This window comes from Trifolium pratense, linkage group LG4, assembly GCF_020283565.1.
Source record: "Trifolium pratense cultivar HEN17-A07 linkage group LG4, ARS_RC_1.1, whole genome shotgun sequence".
In the NCBI taxonomy this organism is placed as follows: Eukaryota; Viridiplantae; Streptophyta; class Magnoliopsida; order Fabales; family Fabaceae; genus Trifolium; species Trifolium pratense.
Genome location: NC_060062.1, coordinates 3,918,506 through 3,936,134, shown reverse-complemented (window position 1 = coordinate 3,936,134; position 17,629 = coordinate 3,918,506). Strand labels below are relative to the sequence as shown.

The 17,629-nt window shown below is 32.7% G+C and overlaps 2 protein-coding genes across 4 annotated transcripts; one reads left to right on the top strand and one right to left on the bottom strand.

Annotated features, from left to right (window-relative positions):
- Nucleotides 1–65: 65 nt before the first annotated feature.
- Nucleotides 66–2,839, bottom strand: LOC123923332 (phenylalanine ammonia-lyase class 3-like). Its single transcript, XM_045976019.1, has 2 exons — nt 2,308–2,839; nt 66–1,980 (listed from the first exon to the last, which is right to left on the bottom strand). The coding sequence occupies exons 1-2, from the start codon at nt 2,700–2,702 to the stop codon at nt 237–239; spliced, it is 2,139 nt and encodes a 712-aa protein (XP_045831975.1). The 5' UTR covers nt 2,703–2,839; the 3' UTR covers nt 66–236.
- Nucleotides 2,840–4,481: 1,642 nt separating this feature from the next.
- On the top strand, nt 4,482–13,729 carry LOC123921925. Of its 3 annotated transcripts, none has more exons than XM_045974653.1 (21): nt 4,482–4,724; nt 4,832–5,628; nt 5,757–5,825; nt 6,415–6,558; nt 6,644–6,762; nt 6,878–7,042; nt 7,239–7,344; nt 7,608–7,713; nt 7,812–7,922; nt 8,067–8,230; nt 9,759–9,876; nt 10,490–10,714; nt 10,931–11,139; nt 11,595–11,762; nt 11,879–11,984; nt 12,087–12,224; nt 12,331–12,489; nt 12,591–12,794; nt 12,901–13,095; nt 13,223–13,294; nt 13,422–13,729. In XM_045974653.1, exons 1-21 carry the CDS (start codon nt 4,677–4,679, stop codon nt 13,578–13,580), a joined length of 3,582 nt encoding a protein of 1,193 aa, XP_045830609.1. In that variant the 5' UTR covers nt 4,482–4,676; the 3' UTR covers nt 13,581–13,729. The 3 variants fall into 3 exon arrangements, with proteins under 3 accessions (XP_045830609.1, XP_045830611.1, XP_045830610.1); XM_045974654.1 differs by having other exon boundaries at nt 4,522–4,724; nt 6,418–6,558; XM_045974655.1 differs by lacking the exons at nt 13,223–13,294; nt 13,422–13,729 and having other exon boundaries at nt 4,521–4,724; nt 12,875–13,077.
- The last annotated feature ends 3,900 nt before the right edge of the window (nt 13,730–17,629 follow it).

The window sequence follows — 17,629 nt, the reverse complement described above, 5'->3', positions numbered from 1 at the left end:
GATTAAACTAGTTAATAGTTTAGACTTGATTATCTTATGGTAAATAATTTGTGTAAATTTATGACTGCAATTTAAAAGTGATACATGGTAGTTTTTTATTCAGTCTTCATAATTTGTGTAAAGTTTACACCAAGAGAAATATACAAGTTTTTCTCAACAAGCTGTTCATATAAAAGCCAAACACAGGTAACACGAGAAAAAGAAATCAAAGCTAGTTACTGTTAAACATTTGCAGATTATATTGGGAGGGGAACTCTGTTCCAATCACCAAGACATTCCAGAATTGGATCAATAATCTTTGCTTGACAAATTGCTGTAAATACTTTTTCAAATTCTTCATCTGGGGTGACATCCTTTTCTCCTGTCAGCAACCCTATCTTTAATTTTTCCCTCACAAACTTGTATAGTGGGTATGACCTACATTCCTTAATTCTGTTTGGAATTTCTGGATTTCCCTTCTCAAATGCTACCCTTGCACTTTCAACTTCCTTTGGCAATAGAGACTTCAATTCTTCCTCAAATGCTCCAATCTTCTCAAATATTGACAAGCTCGCATTCTTGTTATTAACGGCACTGATGTGTGCATGCTCATAAAGTACTTGCTTTAGTTTCGGCATTAACGGGTACACAATATTAAAGGGATCATCTATGTAGGAGAATACATATTCTCTATCAACCACTTTGAGCAAATTTTCCTCACAAAATCTAAATGGGTTAGTTTCTTCTTTTTCTTCCAATACTAATGTCTTCTTTGCAACTCTGCTTACAGTATTCTTAACTGTGTTCTTAAAAATTTCCTCCAAATGCCTCAAATCAATAGCTTGGCAGAGTGCAACCAAATATGTGGAAGACATGAGCTTCAATATCTCAATGGCTTCTGCAGTTTTCAAAGCAGAAATCAACCCTAAAGAGTTCACATCTTGGTTGTGCTGCTCAGCACTTTGCACATGGCTTGTCACAGGATTTGCTAAATATTGAAGTTCAGAACAGTAAGCAGCCATAGCAACTTCAGAGGCCTTAAAACCATAATCCAAACTTGGGTTTCTACCAGCAGAAAGATTTGATGGCAACCCATTATTATACAAATCATTGACTAGCTCGGTAAATTGTGCAAAGACGAGTTTTCCAATTGAAGCAATAGCTAAACGTACATTATCCATTGAAACTCCTATTGGCGTGCCTTGGAAATTACCACCATTCAGAGCCTTATCCCTTGTGACATCAATCAGAGGATTGTCATTCACTGAATTTATCTCCCTTTCAATTGATTTGGTCGAAAACCGGATAACTTCAATCTGTGGACCAAGCCACTGAGGAGAAGTTATAAGAGCATAACGATCTTTTCTAGGCTTCTGCAATGGATCTGGCTGCTGCAGTTTCGCGTTTTTGATATAAGAGCTTCCGTCTAAAATGTGTTCCATAATAGCAGCAGCCTCAATTTGACCAGGATGAAACTTCAGCTTGTGTATAAGATGATGTGTAAATTCTGCCTTCCCGTGCATGACTTCAGTAAAAACTGCTGATAGAACTACCGACAACAAAGCTAATACGTTTGCCTCGAAAAGTACTGTAGAAGCCACACCAGATCCAACAGCGGTGCCATTAACAAGAGCGAGACCTTCCTTCGGCTTCAACTCAAAGAACCCATAATTCAGACCTGCTAAATGGAAAGCTTCCTCGGCATTAAGGGACTCTTTTGAGGGTCCAACAGCTCTGGAATTTCGCCTACCGGTTAGCAATGCAGCAATGTAGGACAGAGGAATTAGATCACCGGAAGCAGTAACTGTACCGCGTAATGGCAAGCTTGGCGTGACATTACGGTTGAGTAGTTTGGTGATAGCTTCTAAGATTTCAAATCTAATGCCTGAATAGCCTTGAAGAAGAGTATTGACCCTTACAAGCATAGCTGCTCTTGTTGCTGACTGAGGCAGTGTATGAGATAACTCAGTTTCACGCCCAAATATCGCGCAGTTTAGAAACCTTAAGAAAAAAAAGTGATTTAACCAAAAGAATAAGAATTAGTATCATATGACTATAAAGTTGCACAACAATAAAAGCTTCAATTGCATGACAAATAGGAACTCTGCATAAATTTTTGCAGACTTATTGACATTAACTTCTTGTGCAAGTAATTAGCCTATATATCTCATGTTTTTCATAAACCCTCATAATCTAATTTCTCTATGAATACGAAAAAAAGATTAGTTAGGAACTACCTGAGAAACTTCAATAAGCTAAAAATTATTTCTATAAGAGTCAAAGCGATATATTCTATACATATTATTGAGAGTTGAATTTGAACCTCACCTAACCATTTCCTTCTGAAGAGCAAAGCCTTGTTCTGTTCTTCTATGTGAGGCAGCACCAAAACCAGTGGTAACACCATATATAGCAGTGCCTTTTTCAATGTTTTCTGCGATCCACTCGCAGCTGGCTTCAACACCAGCCCTCGAAGACTCTGAGAGTTCAACCTTAACACGTGTGCTACTGTTAGCAACAGCAGCAACCTGAGATATAGTTAGTGTCTCCACCCCACCAAGACAAATAACTGGTTTCTTGTACTCTGCTACCATCCGTTTTACTTCATCAAAGTGGCTACCTTTGAGTGAATTAGCAGCTGAATCCCAGTTCAAAGGGTCTGAATCAATAATCAAGTTTGAGCTAACACTTTTGTTGTCATTTTGTGGATTAATGGTTGCCATGTTTGTAGAGTTTGTAGTGTATGAGTGTATGAGTAAGAAGAACAAAAGGCTTTTAAGGTTTAAGTATAGGGAAGTGGTTGTTTGTTTGGTTGGTGAGTAGTGAGTAGGTGCAAGAGTACAATTTGTGGGTTAGGGACTTGACTTTTTCGCCAGCTGAATTTTCTTTCATTTATATTTACCTAACATTGATTATTTAATATTTTAAATTGAGTTTAAATTTTAAATTTTGACTATAAAGTATGAGTACCAATCAAAATGTTAGTGTCAAAGAATTCTTCTTTTTATTATACTTATCATCATCAAAGCATGTGCTTATTATTTATTAACATAAACTAGGTACATGAACCTGAAAAATAGATAATATAAAATTAAGTTATTGAATTTAAGAGCTTAATAATAATGATCTTTAATTAATGATAAATTATTTAGAAAAATTTGAGTTTGGAATTTTAACTAAAATATATTTTATTTGCTTTTCATCAAACTCTAGATAACTAGATTATTATAATCCTTTCTTCTACGAATTCAAAGATTAAGACAAAAAAGAACAACTAATTAAAAAACCTTCTTGTGTTGACATTTTTTTCTTCAATAGCTCATACCATAATCTAATTTAATTTAATTTTTTTTATTACAATTTTGAATTTGAAATCATTCTCATAGGAGTTGTTGTTTGAAGTAATCTTCATTTTTCTTCTTTTTGACCGAATAAAAAATGATTTAACGAAGAGAAGATCTAGTCCAAAGAACCAAAATGATCAATGTTTAATCTCAAGCCACACATCCTCTAAATAAACTGTAGCTTTTGTGTCAAGGAAGTGGAGATGGTTGATATTCGCTTTCCGTATCACTCATACCAGAATTATATATGTATATATATCGTAAAACTTGGTATCCTGCCCTAGGACTGATTAATCCGAGGGGAACAATTTCACCGCTCATTTGCAGGGGCCCTAGGATTTTTTTTTTTTTGCTAACTAGCCTATCGAAATTGACATCAAAAGGAACAAAAAAAAAGATTTCTCTAGCTTAGAAGATTTTTTCATATCTAGCATAAATATGACATAAGAAATCTTTTGCTAGATATGACTAGAAGATTTCTTCATATCTAGCATAGATGTACTTAACGAAAGAGTTTATATAAGCTAAGAATTTTGGAAAGATTTCTTCTTCCCCCATTAATTCTCACGTGCCCCTTCTAAAAGTCTTTTCTTTTTGTGCCTCTCATGATTCTCAAGTGCCCTCCGGCAATTCAAACGGAAATAAGATGATTTGACCCTATTTGTGATGGTATTACCAAAATGCATGACATGGTCAGTTCATACCCTCACAAATTTCTCTTAACCAATCCCAATATTATACCCTCCACATATGCAACAAATTCGGATCACGCAACATTTTTTGAATGTGCTCAAGGAAGAAGTATATTTTTTCTCTCATTCAGACTCCACTATACAACGCACGAGGACTACGACATACAATTTTTCTTTACAATACATAAGCTCTTTTGTTTTAACAAGACAATATACAAGAGGATTTAGATCATTTAGTAATAAATAAATAAATAAAGGTTTGAAAATTGAAACCAAAAAATGAAATTGTTGAAAATAATACTTTTTAGACTTTCGATACATTGACTGTACAAACTTCAATATCGTATTACTATATTTATTTCCTTAAACAGTGTCCGAGAGCATTTAGCATTTTCCATAAATAAATAAAAAGAGAAAAAGAAAAAAGTATTGTAATAAAGGTTTGAAAAAAGAAACGAATTTAAAAGAAGAGAAAATAAAAAATAGAAACGAAAGTAGCCGTTGGTAGCGTGTTCGCTGTACTGTAATAGTCTTGCACACTACAGCTTTACATTACGCTCCTCTCTGACTCACTCACTCACAGCTTCCCCAGAAAATCGATTATTCTCTGAACTCAAACTCAAATAAGCTTTCAAACATCGCTCAAAGTAAAACAGAAAACATGTTCACCGAAGGTCTCGACGAAACCGCAATTCAATGGATCAACAAGGTAACTTTCCTTTCTTCTTTCTTTTTTTGCTTTCTCCTTTATAATTAATTATTCTTCAACTCTAACTAACTTTCCTTTTTCAATTTTCAATTATTCCTTCTTCACAGGGATCGCAACAACAAGATCCTCCTCCTCCTCCTCATAATCCAATCACGCGTTCTCCTCTTTCAGAAAACTTAACCCTTCTCACTCCCAGATCTCCCTCTTTGCCTCCTTTAAAATTCTTCCACTCTCCTTTACTTCCACCTCCTAACCTCGCATTCCGATTCCCCGATCATCGTGATCATGATGATGATGATGATGATGATGATAGTGTCACTGATGATGATGATGAAAGTGTTGCTTCATTACATTGTCCTACTGTTGAAACCGATGACGATGATGAAGATAACGAAGACGAGCGAGTTCTTGATTCCTTGGATACTCCAATTGAACACTGTTATGATGAGGATCAATTATTTGGATTTGGTAATGGAACAACCAAACCTAAAACCCTAAATCCAAGTGGAATTTTGAGGAAAGGTTTGGTTAATGAAAATTTAACTATTCAACTTCCTAATACTGTTGTTAATGTTAGAAGATTTACTGATGGAGAATTAGGTTTCAATAAATGTGTTCAAAAGAAAATGACTCCTTGTGGAAGTGGAATTGGAACTGGAACTGGCGCTGTTCGGTTTCAGAATGATCCTGTTGAATTGAATACTCCAAGTGCTCCTCCTATTTTTGTTGATGGTGAAAGTGGTGATATTTGTTATTCAGAAGACTCTGTGGCGAATGTAGTCGATGAAATGCCTCAGCAGCAACATAGATCTTGGCCATCTAGAGAATCTGTGAATTGTGATAATGAAGGAGGTGGAAGAAGTGAGTGTTCAATTGAACAAAAACCTAATACTGTTTCCGAAAGGTATATATTGCTATAGTGTAATTAATTAATTAACCAATTCATCGTCTATTTGGTTGTTTGTGTTGCTTTCCTTTGTCGAATTTGTTTCCTTATTGATGTCGGTGTTGTTTTGATGTTGAAATGTCTAGACAGGAAACAACTTCTACACAAGACATAGAAAGACAGACTACTCCTCAGTTGCAATATCTCAACACTAGGTTCTGTCACATAAACTTTTTAGTTTTATTTTATTTCACAATTATCATATAGTTTTATAATTGATAAGTGATAACTCTAGCCTCATGCATTTCGGTAAACTTGGGCCTATTTGGATTGCCTTATTTGAGAGGAGACTGTTTGGGGGAACTTATGAAAACAACTTATGACAATTTTCATAAGTTCTTTTTAGCTTATTTTCATAAGTTCTCCAATATAGTTTATGAAAACAGCTTGTAGCATATATAAAAACAAATTTATTTTTATTTTATCTTTTCATATAAAAATAGCTTATGTAAGCTTATAGATAAGTGCTTATCATCATAAGAGCTTATGCTATAAGTTGCAGCCTGCAAATAAACTGTTTACCCAAACAGGCCCCATTAGTGTGAGATCAACATACAATTGTACAAATTAGTGTGAGATCAACATACAATTTTACAAATAAGAGCTTATGATGTAGGTTTCCAATTTAAGTGTCTTGAGTCTGATATTTGATTCTACATATTAGCTTTGATAATATTTAGTTCATGTTATCGATTTGAAAATCATATTGATATCCTATCTTCCTTTTATGGCATGTCATCTCAGCAGTTGCAATAGCCAACATGCCTGGCAAACCCTTATCACTTATGATGCCTGCATTCGTCTATGCCTGCAAGCATGGGCAAGAGGCTGTACTGAGGCCCCGGAGTTTCTAAAAGATGAGTGTTTGGCTCTCCGAAGTGCCTTTGGGTAGGTTTTATTTGGTTTTATAAAACCACTAATTTGGCATTGTTTATTGTCCTCAATCATTTCTCTCGTTTCTCTAAATTTGTAGATTGCATGAGTTCTTGTTGCAACCTCGAGGTATAAAGCCAACTGAAAGAAGTACAAGGAATTCAGAACAAACGGTGCCTCTCAAGACAAAGAAGGTTGTAGGGAAAATAAGAGTGGAAGGTACATACACACACACATATATGGGAAAAATTACTAATGTAATTATGATTGTGTTCAAAACAATTTATCCTGTTTGGATAAACTTTCAAATCACTAAATTTGAGGTACTGTGCAGTGAAGAAACTTCGTATTATACAAAGACGAAAACTTAAGAGCTCATTTTCAAACCGAGGATCAATGTATAAGCAAGCTGGGATGGAGTATGTCCGGCATGTTTCATCCCTTGTGAAAAGCGGTATAAATTCTATGAAGTCCGCATCATTCTCAGCAGCAGCAGAAGGTTAGTGCATGTTTGAAGAAGGTTTCTGCAACTCTTTTTCGCTTTATAGTTTGGAAATCTTTTGACATTGATAAGGATTGTCGTACACTTGGCCCTTCACGAGCTGATAAATTGAGCTTTTAATTTTATTTATAAAAGTTAATCTTGTTATTGCATATATATGAACGAGTTAAAGGAATCTGTTTTATTCTTGTAGAGCCATTGTATTGTTTGGTCCAACTCAAGAGCGCAACAGAAGAAAATGCATCAGAGTCGTGTTCTGCAATTTTTCTTCGTCCTGGAAGTGGAGATTATCATGATTTGTAAGTTTCATCTTCTACTTCTATTATTTTATCTTTTTACTAGGAAAACTCCTTTTAACTGAGCTTCTGTTAAGCTGTTAGAAATATCTGGAAATACATCTTAGCATGATTTAGAGTCTTTAGACTATTGTTGAAGGAACTTTACGCAGTGAACAAATCTTAACAGTTGAAAATCAAATGTTACTCATTAAGTTACAATTTTTTTACTTACACTCAATGTTGTTAATAATCTCAAGGAACTTATAACTGTCGTGTAATTTCAGTTTTCCATTGAGCCAAGGTGATGCTTTACTCGTAGAAGTCCAAGATTCTAAGAAGGCAGTTCATGGTGAAGCCAGGATTCCAATTTCATACCTCAATGATAATCCTGTATGTGCTCCGCTGCCATATTGGTTCATAGATATTACTCTTCTTTCCTCTTACACCATCCAAATTCATGTAATAATTATCTTTAATTGAATATGTAGAGTGACAGAATTCGGTGGTGGCCAATAAATCATGATGATAACGAATGTGTTGGCAAGATCCAGCTCTCCATTGGAAGTACAATGACAAGTGATGACAACAATCATATAAAGGTTATACTTTCATCAAAATTTACTTTAGTTCAATAAATCTTGATTGAACAAATAGAAAATTTTCCAACGTAGTTTTTTTGCTATTCATTGAGTCTGAGAATAGACTTATCATATTGTTTTCCCTGTTTTCTATATTTTCTGCAGAGTGCTCCTGTTGTGGAAACTCAAGCTTATGATATAGTGTTGGAGGGTGCCATGCGTGCACAGCGTTTCCACTCCCGAAACTTGCGGCTAAATGGGACATGGAAATGGTTGTTAGATGCATTTGCTGACTACTATGGAGTTTCCAGTTCATATTCTAAATTGAGGTAATTGAATGTCATTTGGGTGCCCCCCTCACAAATAAAAAAAAGGGTAAATAGTGTCATACCCCCCTGCAAAATAGGCGAGTTTTGCGTTACCCCCTGCAAAATATTTTTTTTGAGATTACCCCCTGCAATGTCAAGATTCCTTGCGTTACCCCCTGGCTCAATAAGTGGACATATGACATGGACGAATCTTGACGTGGCATGACACGTGGAAATTAATTTATTTTTTATTTATTTTTAATTGCCAACTCAATAATTATTATTTTTTTTATTAAAAAAAAATGAAAATAACTTTTTTTTTTAAAGAAACTTTTTTTTTTACGGTAACTTTTTTTTTAAAGAAATCTTTTTTTTTTAAAGAAACTTTTTTTTTAAAAAAAAACTTTTTTTTAAAGAAACTTTTTTTTTTAAAGAAATTTTTTTATTTAGAGAAACTTTTTTTTTTTCGTTCCGTTCATATGCAGCGATTGTTCTTCGTTTTCAATTTCAATTTGGGGGTTAGGGCAAAACGATTGTTTTTGCATTACTATGTGATTGCAGTGTTTTTTTTTTTGGTTACTCTATTATTATTAGTTATTATTATTATTATTATTATTAGAGTCAGGATCCGTTGACACCAACTAGTTTGACACCAAATGTTACACCTCTCAATAACGTGTTAACCGATATAAATTTTATAAAATCCACCGTTGGATTGAAAGTTTACATCATATAGATTATTCGTGTAAAATTTCAGACAAATCCAAAATCATTTGATATGCTATTGAGACACATAAAGATTAACGGCATTTAAAAAAATACAAAAACCGTTAATTTTGATGTATCTCAATAACATATAAAATGATTTTGGATTTATTTGAAATTTTACACAAATGATCTATATGATGTAAACTTTCAATCCAACGGTGGATTTTATAAAATTTATATCGGTTAAAACGTTATTGAGAGGTGTAACATTTGGTGTCAAACTAGTTGGTGTCAACGGATCCTGACTCTTATTATTATTAGTTTTTTGGTTACTATTATTATTATTAGTTTTTTTTTTCATCTTCGTTTTTTTTTTGCTTACTCTATTATTAGTTATTATATATATATAAGAATTTTTTTATATATATATAATAACAACTTTTAGTAAAAAAAAAAAAAAACTTTCTTTTAAGTAAGTTCATAAAAATATAACAACTTTTAAGTTTTTTTTTCATTTTTTTAATTAAAAACTCACATTAATTAATAAGTTGGCAATTAAAAATAAATAAAAAATTAATTAATTTCCATGTGTCATGCCACGTCAAGATTCTTCCATGTCATATGCCCACTTGTTGAGCCAGGGGGGTAACGCAAAGAATCTTGAGATTGCAGGGGGTAATCTCAAAAAAATATTTTGCAGGGGGTAACGCAAAACTCGCCTATTTTGCAGGGGGTATAACACTATTTACCCTAAAAAAAATCTATTTTTTGAACATTCTTCACACAGAATGAAATCATTAATCAATTTTTAACCTTCACTTTCCTTGTGGTCTTCTTGTAGATATCTATTACAGGTGATGAATGTAGCAACTCCAACCAAGGACTGCCTTGAGCTTGTGAAAGAGTTGCTTGATCCCCTAATGAAGGCCAGAAGTGAGAGGAGTCTTACGAGGCAAGAGGTAACTTCTCGAATCATATACTTCGGAATATCACGTTCATACTTATTTCTTTTTAACATGCTAAGACAATGAAGTCAGCGTAGGTTTTAGAGTAGACAACCTTTATATTCATATTCAGCAGTTAGGGTATAGGGACCATTTGGAGAACACTTGAAGTTTAGTAGTTAAATACGCATTTCTGTACACTTGAGAGTTTGTGTGATAGGAGAAATCCTATAGGGACCATTTGGAGAACACTTGAAGTAGTTAAATACACATTTCTGTACATTTGAGAGTTTGTGTGATAGGAGAAATCCTTTATAGAAGGGGAAACCCTTGGAGGAGATATATCGCACCTATTTTTTCTCATTCATTCAATAAAACTTCTTTCTCATTCATTCAATAAAACTTCTTTGTTTATTTGTTTCTATCAATTTTTGCTCTTGGTTACTTAACAGTTAGCACAAACATAAAAAATAAACGATGAAAGGAATGGAAAACTTGAGTGAAGTTCTCTGAATAATTAATAGTTGTCTTATTTGCTGTCTCTGGTTTTTACCATGACATTTCTGAAATTTGCTCTTGGAATTGGCTTGTTGTGGCTAACAAATCCTCTATTTGTTTGTTCTTGCAGAGAAGTATACTTTTGGATTGTGAAACTCAAATTGAAGGACTACTAGCGACTGTTTTTGAGAATTACAAATCACTTGATGAAAACTCACTAACAGGTTTAACCGATCATTTTGGTCCAGCATCTGATTCTGCAGCACCAGCTCTACATCCTGCTCTACAGGTCTACAGTAGTCTTCATGATATACTATCTCCAGATGCTCAAACTATTCTACAGAATTATCTGCAGGTGATTTTATAGTCATTATACAAATAACTGATGTTTTTGCCCAAGGTAACTTCAAGCCTTGAAAAGATTTAGGAATACCTTCTTATGGTCTTATAAGGTTTAGGAAAATATCAAAATTGCACTTCATACTACCTCGTAAAGTCTTTATGGATCACTCTTGCAACAATAACAATATGATATTTTCTGTTTTGGAGTCTAAATGAAATGTATTGACAGACTGCAGCCAGAAAAAGGTGTAGAAAACACATGATGGAGACTGATGAATTTGCGTCTGGTGCCTCTGAGAGTTACCTAATGGACACCATTACCATCTCAACAGCATACCTGAAGATGAAAAACCTTTGTATTTCTATAAGAAATGAAATTCAGGCAGACATAAAGATCAACGGCCAGAATACAATTCACGGTCAGCATATTTTTCCCAGGTATTTTAGCTACAATTCTTAACATTCTTCTTTGCAAGTAGACAATACAGTTCAACTGTGATGCAAATTTAGTTTGTCTACACTAGGAGATCCAGTGCAGTTAGTCTGTATTAAGTTTTGAGGGAATTTTCATTTACAAGTTTCTATTTGTTTAACTGTCATGTAGATTTAGTTTGTCTACACTAGGAGATGGAGTGCAGTTAGTCTGTATTAAGTTTCTTGGACATATTCATTTTTAAGTTTCTCTTTGTTTGAACTTAACAGTTTGTCTACACTAGGAGATGCAGTTAGTCTGTATTAAGTTTCACAAGGCTTGACCTTAGCCGTTTTAGTTTCTTTCTATTTCGAACATAGCTTTTTGTTATCATTGTCATTTCTTAAATATCTTCAGTTGCACTGCACAAACTCCCCTCTTTTTTTAGCTTCATACATATTAATTTCGATAACATTTTCAGTTCAATTGACCTGGCAAACATCACAACAGCCATATACAGCACAGAGCTGTGTAAAAGGCTGAGAACTTTCCTTTCTTCCTGGCCACCATCAAGTCCACAGCCACATGTGAATGAACTTCTAGTGGCCACTGCCGACTTTGAACGGGATCTCGAGTCATGGAATATAAGGTTTGTTTGTCAATTAAACTTTTTTCCATGCGCGGCTAAAAATACAGCACAAAACTTTAGATTCAACAAGATTACGGTATCATTTCTTCTGACATTCAATATTCTTCATGTTTCAGTTCTGTGCAGGGAGGTGTGGACTCCAGAAACCTGTTCCACAACTACATCATGGTTTGGATACAGGATATGCAACTTGGTTTGCTTGATCTTTGTAAAGCAGAAAAGGTAGTCGACTTGTTATTATAGTTTATTCTATGTACAACTACAAACAAAAACTTAAATCTATAAATCAAATGACCCTTCCTTGATTAAAAACAAATGACACAGGTTCCATGGGCTGGAGTAACAACAAACCATTCCACCTCCCCATTTGCAGAGAAAATGTATGACAACATTAAAGACAACCTAATCCAATATGAAGTGGTAATCAATAGATGGCCTCAATACTCACTGTATTTGGAAAATGTAAGTCCTAAAACATGTTGCATTTAAGATCCATTTTATAAAACATGTGATAGATAGCAATATGTTGACTTTGTATTTTTTTTTTTTTCCTTTTTCTTTCTGAAAGGCTGTTGCAAATGTTGAAAGGGCAATTGTGAAATCGCTTGAAAAACAATATAGTGACATCTTAACTCCTTTGAAAGATAGCATACCAAAGCGACTTCACTTGCAAGTTCAAAAGCTAGCAAGAAGACAATCAGCTTCTGTTCAATTGGTTCCTAACCAAGTAAGTTTTCTGCATTCATGGTTATATATTTTGGGTTGCTCCTATCTATAATGTATTTACTCATTGATATATTTTCTTACACCTTATATTTCTATGTCCAGTTAGGAATCTTCTTGAACACCATCAAGAGGATTCTCGATGTCCTTCATTGTAGAGTGGAAGACGTACTAAATTCATGGGCAAGATGTTTACCTGTCATGGGTGATAAGAAGTTGTTTGGAGAGCAAATGAATGGAATAACAGTGCTATTGAGAACCAGATACAAAACTTATTTGCAAGCAATAATAGGGAATCTTGTCAACAATGTAAGACATTCATCAAGATTCTACTTAAATTTGTTAGGATTTTCGAAGTCTCAATAATTTTACATGCATTTGATATGTAGTTTAAGAAGAGTTTTCAATTGTTCAGATTCAAGGCAATAAGAGCACACGGCTGAAAAAGATGCTTGAGGAAACAAGAGAAGCAGATGGAGAGGCAGAAGTTCGTGAAAGAATGCAGTTGTTGAATTCACAACTAGTTGAATTCATCTCGAATCTTCATGAGGTCTTTACCAGCCAAATCTTCATAGCAATATGTCGTGGATTATGGGACAGAATGGGACAGGTTAGAGTCTACAACTATAGTACTAGTAAAATGTTGCATGTAACATGTTACTTATGTGTTGACTTTTATTGGCTCTGACTTTTTCCTCTAATGTATTCTAAATTAGTATTTTGATGAATTGTGCTAGATTATTTTGAAGTTTCTTGAAGGGAGGAAGGAAAATAGAATATGGTACAATGGATCTTGCTATGCTCTTGGGGTAAGTGAATGTTAAAATCAACTTATGTTTTCGTTTTCATGTCTTCTTGGACACAATAGGCAATAATGTATAGCACTTTATAATAATCAAATAACTAAGATTGTTGATTGATTGTTTCATTTTGTAGATATTGGATGACACATTTGCTTCCCAGATGCAAAGATTAAAAGGAAATGCATTGCATGAGAAAGATATTGAGCCTCCTCGCTCAGTGATTGAAGCTCGATCTATTCTTTGCAAAGACACAACAAATGCAAATGATACATCTACTTATTTCTACATATAGTATACCATATATGTGTACATTCATTGTATATTGTTTTGTTATCAAATATTTTACAAAAGAAAATTTCATATTATTTTTGCATATAAATGTAAGAATGTACTCTTGCCGTATTCTTTTTATTAAAAAAAATACCCTCTTCTTTTTTTTAATGAAAGAGTGTTCCAAGACACTTGCGTAAAGCAATGTTTGATAGGCTTGATTACTTTATTTATTTGTTTATTTTAAAAAGGAGAATATGAAATTATACTATTTCAAAATATTCTTCTCCTTTTCTAAACCGTCACCACTTTTTCCCTTTTTTTATCTACGGTGAGGGGTGATTTAGGGTCAATTTAGGCCTAAAATCATTCCTCCAAATCTTTTTTCTTTCTATTTTAATTAAATAAGTGTGATTTTCACGTATATCTAGTATTTTTTTCGTTTGTTTTTGTGATTTCATCACGTTGGTTTAGATTTTTCCGTCTCAGTGCGGAGTATTGTTGTCTCGTCTTGGTGCATTGTTCATTTGTTCCAAGTTTAAGGATTAAGTTTGATCTTGTACAAATCCAATCAATGACTTTTGTGTCATCAACGCTATAGATCCGGAGACATGAATATTCTGGACCCTTCAATATAGGCTTATGCAATTTGTTGTTTTATGATTTTGTGAGTGAGATTTTAAATTTATATTACATCGATGTATTCTTCTCAATTTGAATGAAAGAATATCTTTTATTTAGTAAAAAAAAAAGGAGAATATGAAAGTATTATTAATAACTGTGATATTATTGAGGTGAGATAACCATAAAGTTAAACTCTTAACATTGAATTCTTAAACAAAAAGTTTAATTGTTCTCCACTACACATACACATGCATCCAATAATATGTTGTCACATCATATAAATAATGGACACGTTATGTATTATAAAATATATTACATGATGTGTCGGTATATTATTGGATGCATGTGTAAAATAACTTTACATCAATAGTGTATATAAATTAAATTCTATATTGGATTATATAAAAGGGTTTGTCTAACATCTGCAATATTACATGATAAGTGGTAATTAATGCACCATTTTATGGGTTTATCCAACTCTTATTAATGAGTGTTTTTCTTGAAAATTGATTTTCTTTTGTTCTCTCTTCTCTTAACTTTACACGGTTCTTGAAAGATGAGTGTATATCTGCCGAAAAAACACTTGATGAAAAATCCTCTTGTAGTCAAAGACACTCAAATCAGAGCTTTCTTCAACCACTACTAATCAAAAGAAAGAAGGCAGAAACCTCATTCAACACCTTTTGAACCATTGTTATTAAACAGTCAAAATTTTTATTCAAAATCATGAAAAATTCCTTAGAAAAATTGTTTCTATCATCGTGCAAAAGCAGATTTGAGAATCCTCAAATTCCAATTCAAAACACCGTTGAAAATAAAACAAGTAAAAGGACTTGTTGATGCAGGATTTGCAAAAATCCCTCAAATGTTCCATCATTCATCTGATAATTAAAGAGAATTGCAAGAGCCGTGATTTATTTTGTTCGTCAAAGAGTACAATTTATACATGAAAAATAGAAGAACATTAAGCATATCTCTATGTTATTGACCCATGATTATTGCCTTGACTATAGCAGATTTGTTACTAGTTGTCATTTAAGAGATTTGTTTCTATTTGTTGCAATCTTTCATGAAAAAGACCGGAACTCTTTAATACTAGTTAATAGAGGAGAGAAGAAGAAAAAAAAAACAGTTTTCAAGAAAGAAGTCATTAATAAATTATGATGTTAATTTTGTGTAATAGTATTTAGATATTATTAATTGCGTTTTCTGAGTTAATGTTTCACTATTCTACGAATCTATGAATTGTGTCATTACTCATTACGCATTGGAATCACATAATTTGAAGTTTATTTTGCTATGGTCAATGCTTCATCCTTTCTACATCTTGTACATTTGTTCCTGACTATATTGAGGACTTTATTGACGAAGGTATTACCTGAAAATCATAATCCTTTGAAAAATCAGTCCTGCAGATTTTTAGTCTAAATCCGCAGAAAAATGACAATTTCTATTAGTGTATGAAGATGTTCTTAAGGCATAAGCCAAAGGTTCTAGATCAAATGCAAATAATAAGTAATAAATAATAAAAATATGGGAAAATATATAACTATATATATCTTTTGAATGGTATATATATATATATATATATATAAACCGGAAATCAAGATTATAATCGCTTCTATTCTACAAAGTCTTGATAAGCAGTACGAATATTAGTGGTGTATTGAACTTTTTTTTTTTGTAATGAAGCTAAAAAGAAAAGGAAAAATAATGGTGTATTCAAGTCTTTGAACAAGAGCGTACAAGTCCTTTTTTATAATAAAATAAACTTAATTCATTTATTTATATGTTAAAAACTTTTTTTAAAAAAAAAAGATGTTAAAAACTTAAAATTTCAACAATACAAGTGTAGATTTTTTTTCTTAAACTAAGTGTAGAATATTTGATATTTAGGTTTGTGCAAAAATATAAGTGTAGAATCTTAAATAAATACTCCTCTTACAAAAATATAAATCGTTTTGATCGTAATACACAAATTAATAAATGTAATTAATGTTATATGAAAAAAAAATTATTGTTTAATTTACAAAATTATCATACATTAATAGTGTGAGAAAAATAAATTAAAGAATGAAAAGAAGAGAGAGTAATAAACAATAAAAATATAATAAAAAAAATATAATGTCTCATTGGTATTCGAAGCAAACAAATGAAACCCGCATACCCTCTCTCCTTTCCCACCCCACCCTTCCTAGAAAAATTTATAATAGATAGGATGGTCTCATCGGAAGGTTACATTAGATTCCTGAAAACGGGTAAATGTTTGGCATTAAAGGTTTGTGTGGTTGTTTTGCCAACATCCCCTAATGGTCATTAAGGTTGGATGACTTTGCAAATCATGTTTCATGTGGGGTGCTGAGTTATGAACTTACTCATTAATATGGGATGATTCATAGAATTCAAAGATTATTCATGCATACCAATCATTAGTTGGTTTAGTGGTGATTGACACTGAATTTGATGTTGACACAACAAAAGGATCAAACACACACACACAATGCACAATGCACATAAGCTCGAGGCAAGCCTATGAGCATGAGCACAGTTTGCAAAAAAAATGTGATGAAAAATGAAAAGAAACCGTTCTTGATTTTGTGACGTAGAAGAAGATGAAATTAAAAGGAAAGTAAAATTTTATTCATCCACTAATGGGCCAAGTAAAAAGTATGTTACAAGTGATACACATGAGTGTATTTATATGTGTTACTTAAGCTACAAGTAACAAACTATTTGACCTAGAAACTAACTTCTAACTAACTTGGTAGTTTAGCTAACTAACTAAAACCAACTTTTAATTGATCAAAACTAACCAACAAACATGTAAAATCAGTTATGGATTACACACTTTCTCGGTGTATTTGGGATGAAGCTTAAACGATAATCTTAAACGATATTACCATATTAAATTGATATTACCATATTACCCCAAAATTTATCAAGATTGATAACTTATCTCGGTGTATTTGGGATGAAGCTTAAACGATAATCTTTTTAAAACAAAGAGTATATGATTAGTCTAACATTATGTAATTGTTGGATTCTTCCAATTGCTAATTCTATTAGCACTCAATTTTGATATTAATATATGCACTCTGTTGCAACAGAATTTTGACTATATAAAAATCTGAGATTGAGAGATTGAGAGTTGTGGAAATGTGGTAATCTCTTGCCCCAGAAAATTATCAGCCAATAAGCACACAAACACTTTTCTCTCCATCGTAGATGTATTATGGACTATTTTGAATTCTTATGATTGTGTTTAATTTCTGATTTATTTTAACTCTGTCCTAAACATTATTTTAAGACAAAATTATTTTTTGAAGAAGTTTTAAGACAAAATTATATTTTTAGCACTTTGCTCTTTTATCTTTTTTTTTTGTAATAATTTGGTCATTTACTTTTTTTTGTAATACTTTGGTCCTTATCTTATTTATTTATAAAAAA

Bases quoted from the DNA above. Each gene is read 5' to 3' on its own strand.
- LOC123923332 (XM_045976019.1), bottom strand. From the start codon at position 2,702: ATGGCAACCATTAATCCACAAAATGACAACAAAAGTGTTAGCTCAAAC. The intron at 1,981-2,307 runs GTGAGGTTCAAA...TTTTTTCTTAAG, and splicing joins CTTCAGAAGGAAATGGTTAG to GTTTCTAAACTGCGCGATAT.
- LOC123921925 (XM_045974653.1), top strand. From the start codon at position 4,677: ATGTTCACCGAAGGTCTCGACGAAACCGCAATTCAATGGATCAACAAG. The intron at 8,231-9,758 runs GTAATTGAATGT...GTCTTCTTGTAG, and splicing joins AGTTCATATTCTAAATTGAG to ATATCTATTACAGGTGATGA. The intron at 12,225-12,330 runs GTAAGTCCTAAA...TCTTTCTGAAAG, and splicing joins ACTCACTGTATTTGGAAAAT to GCTGTTGCAAATGTTGAAAG.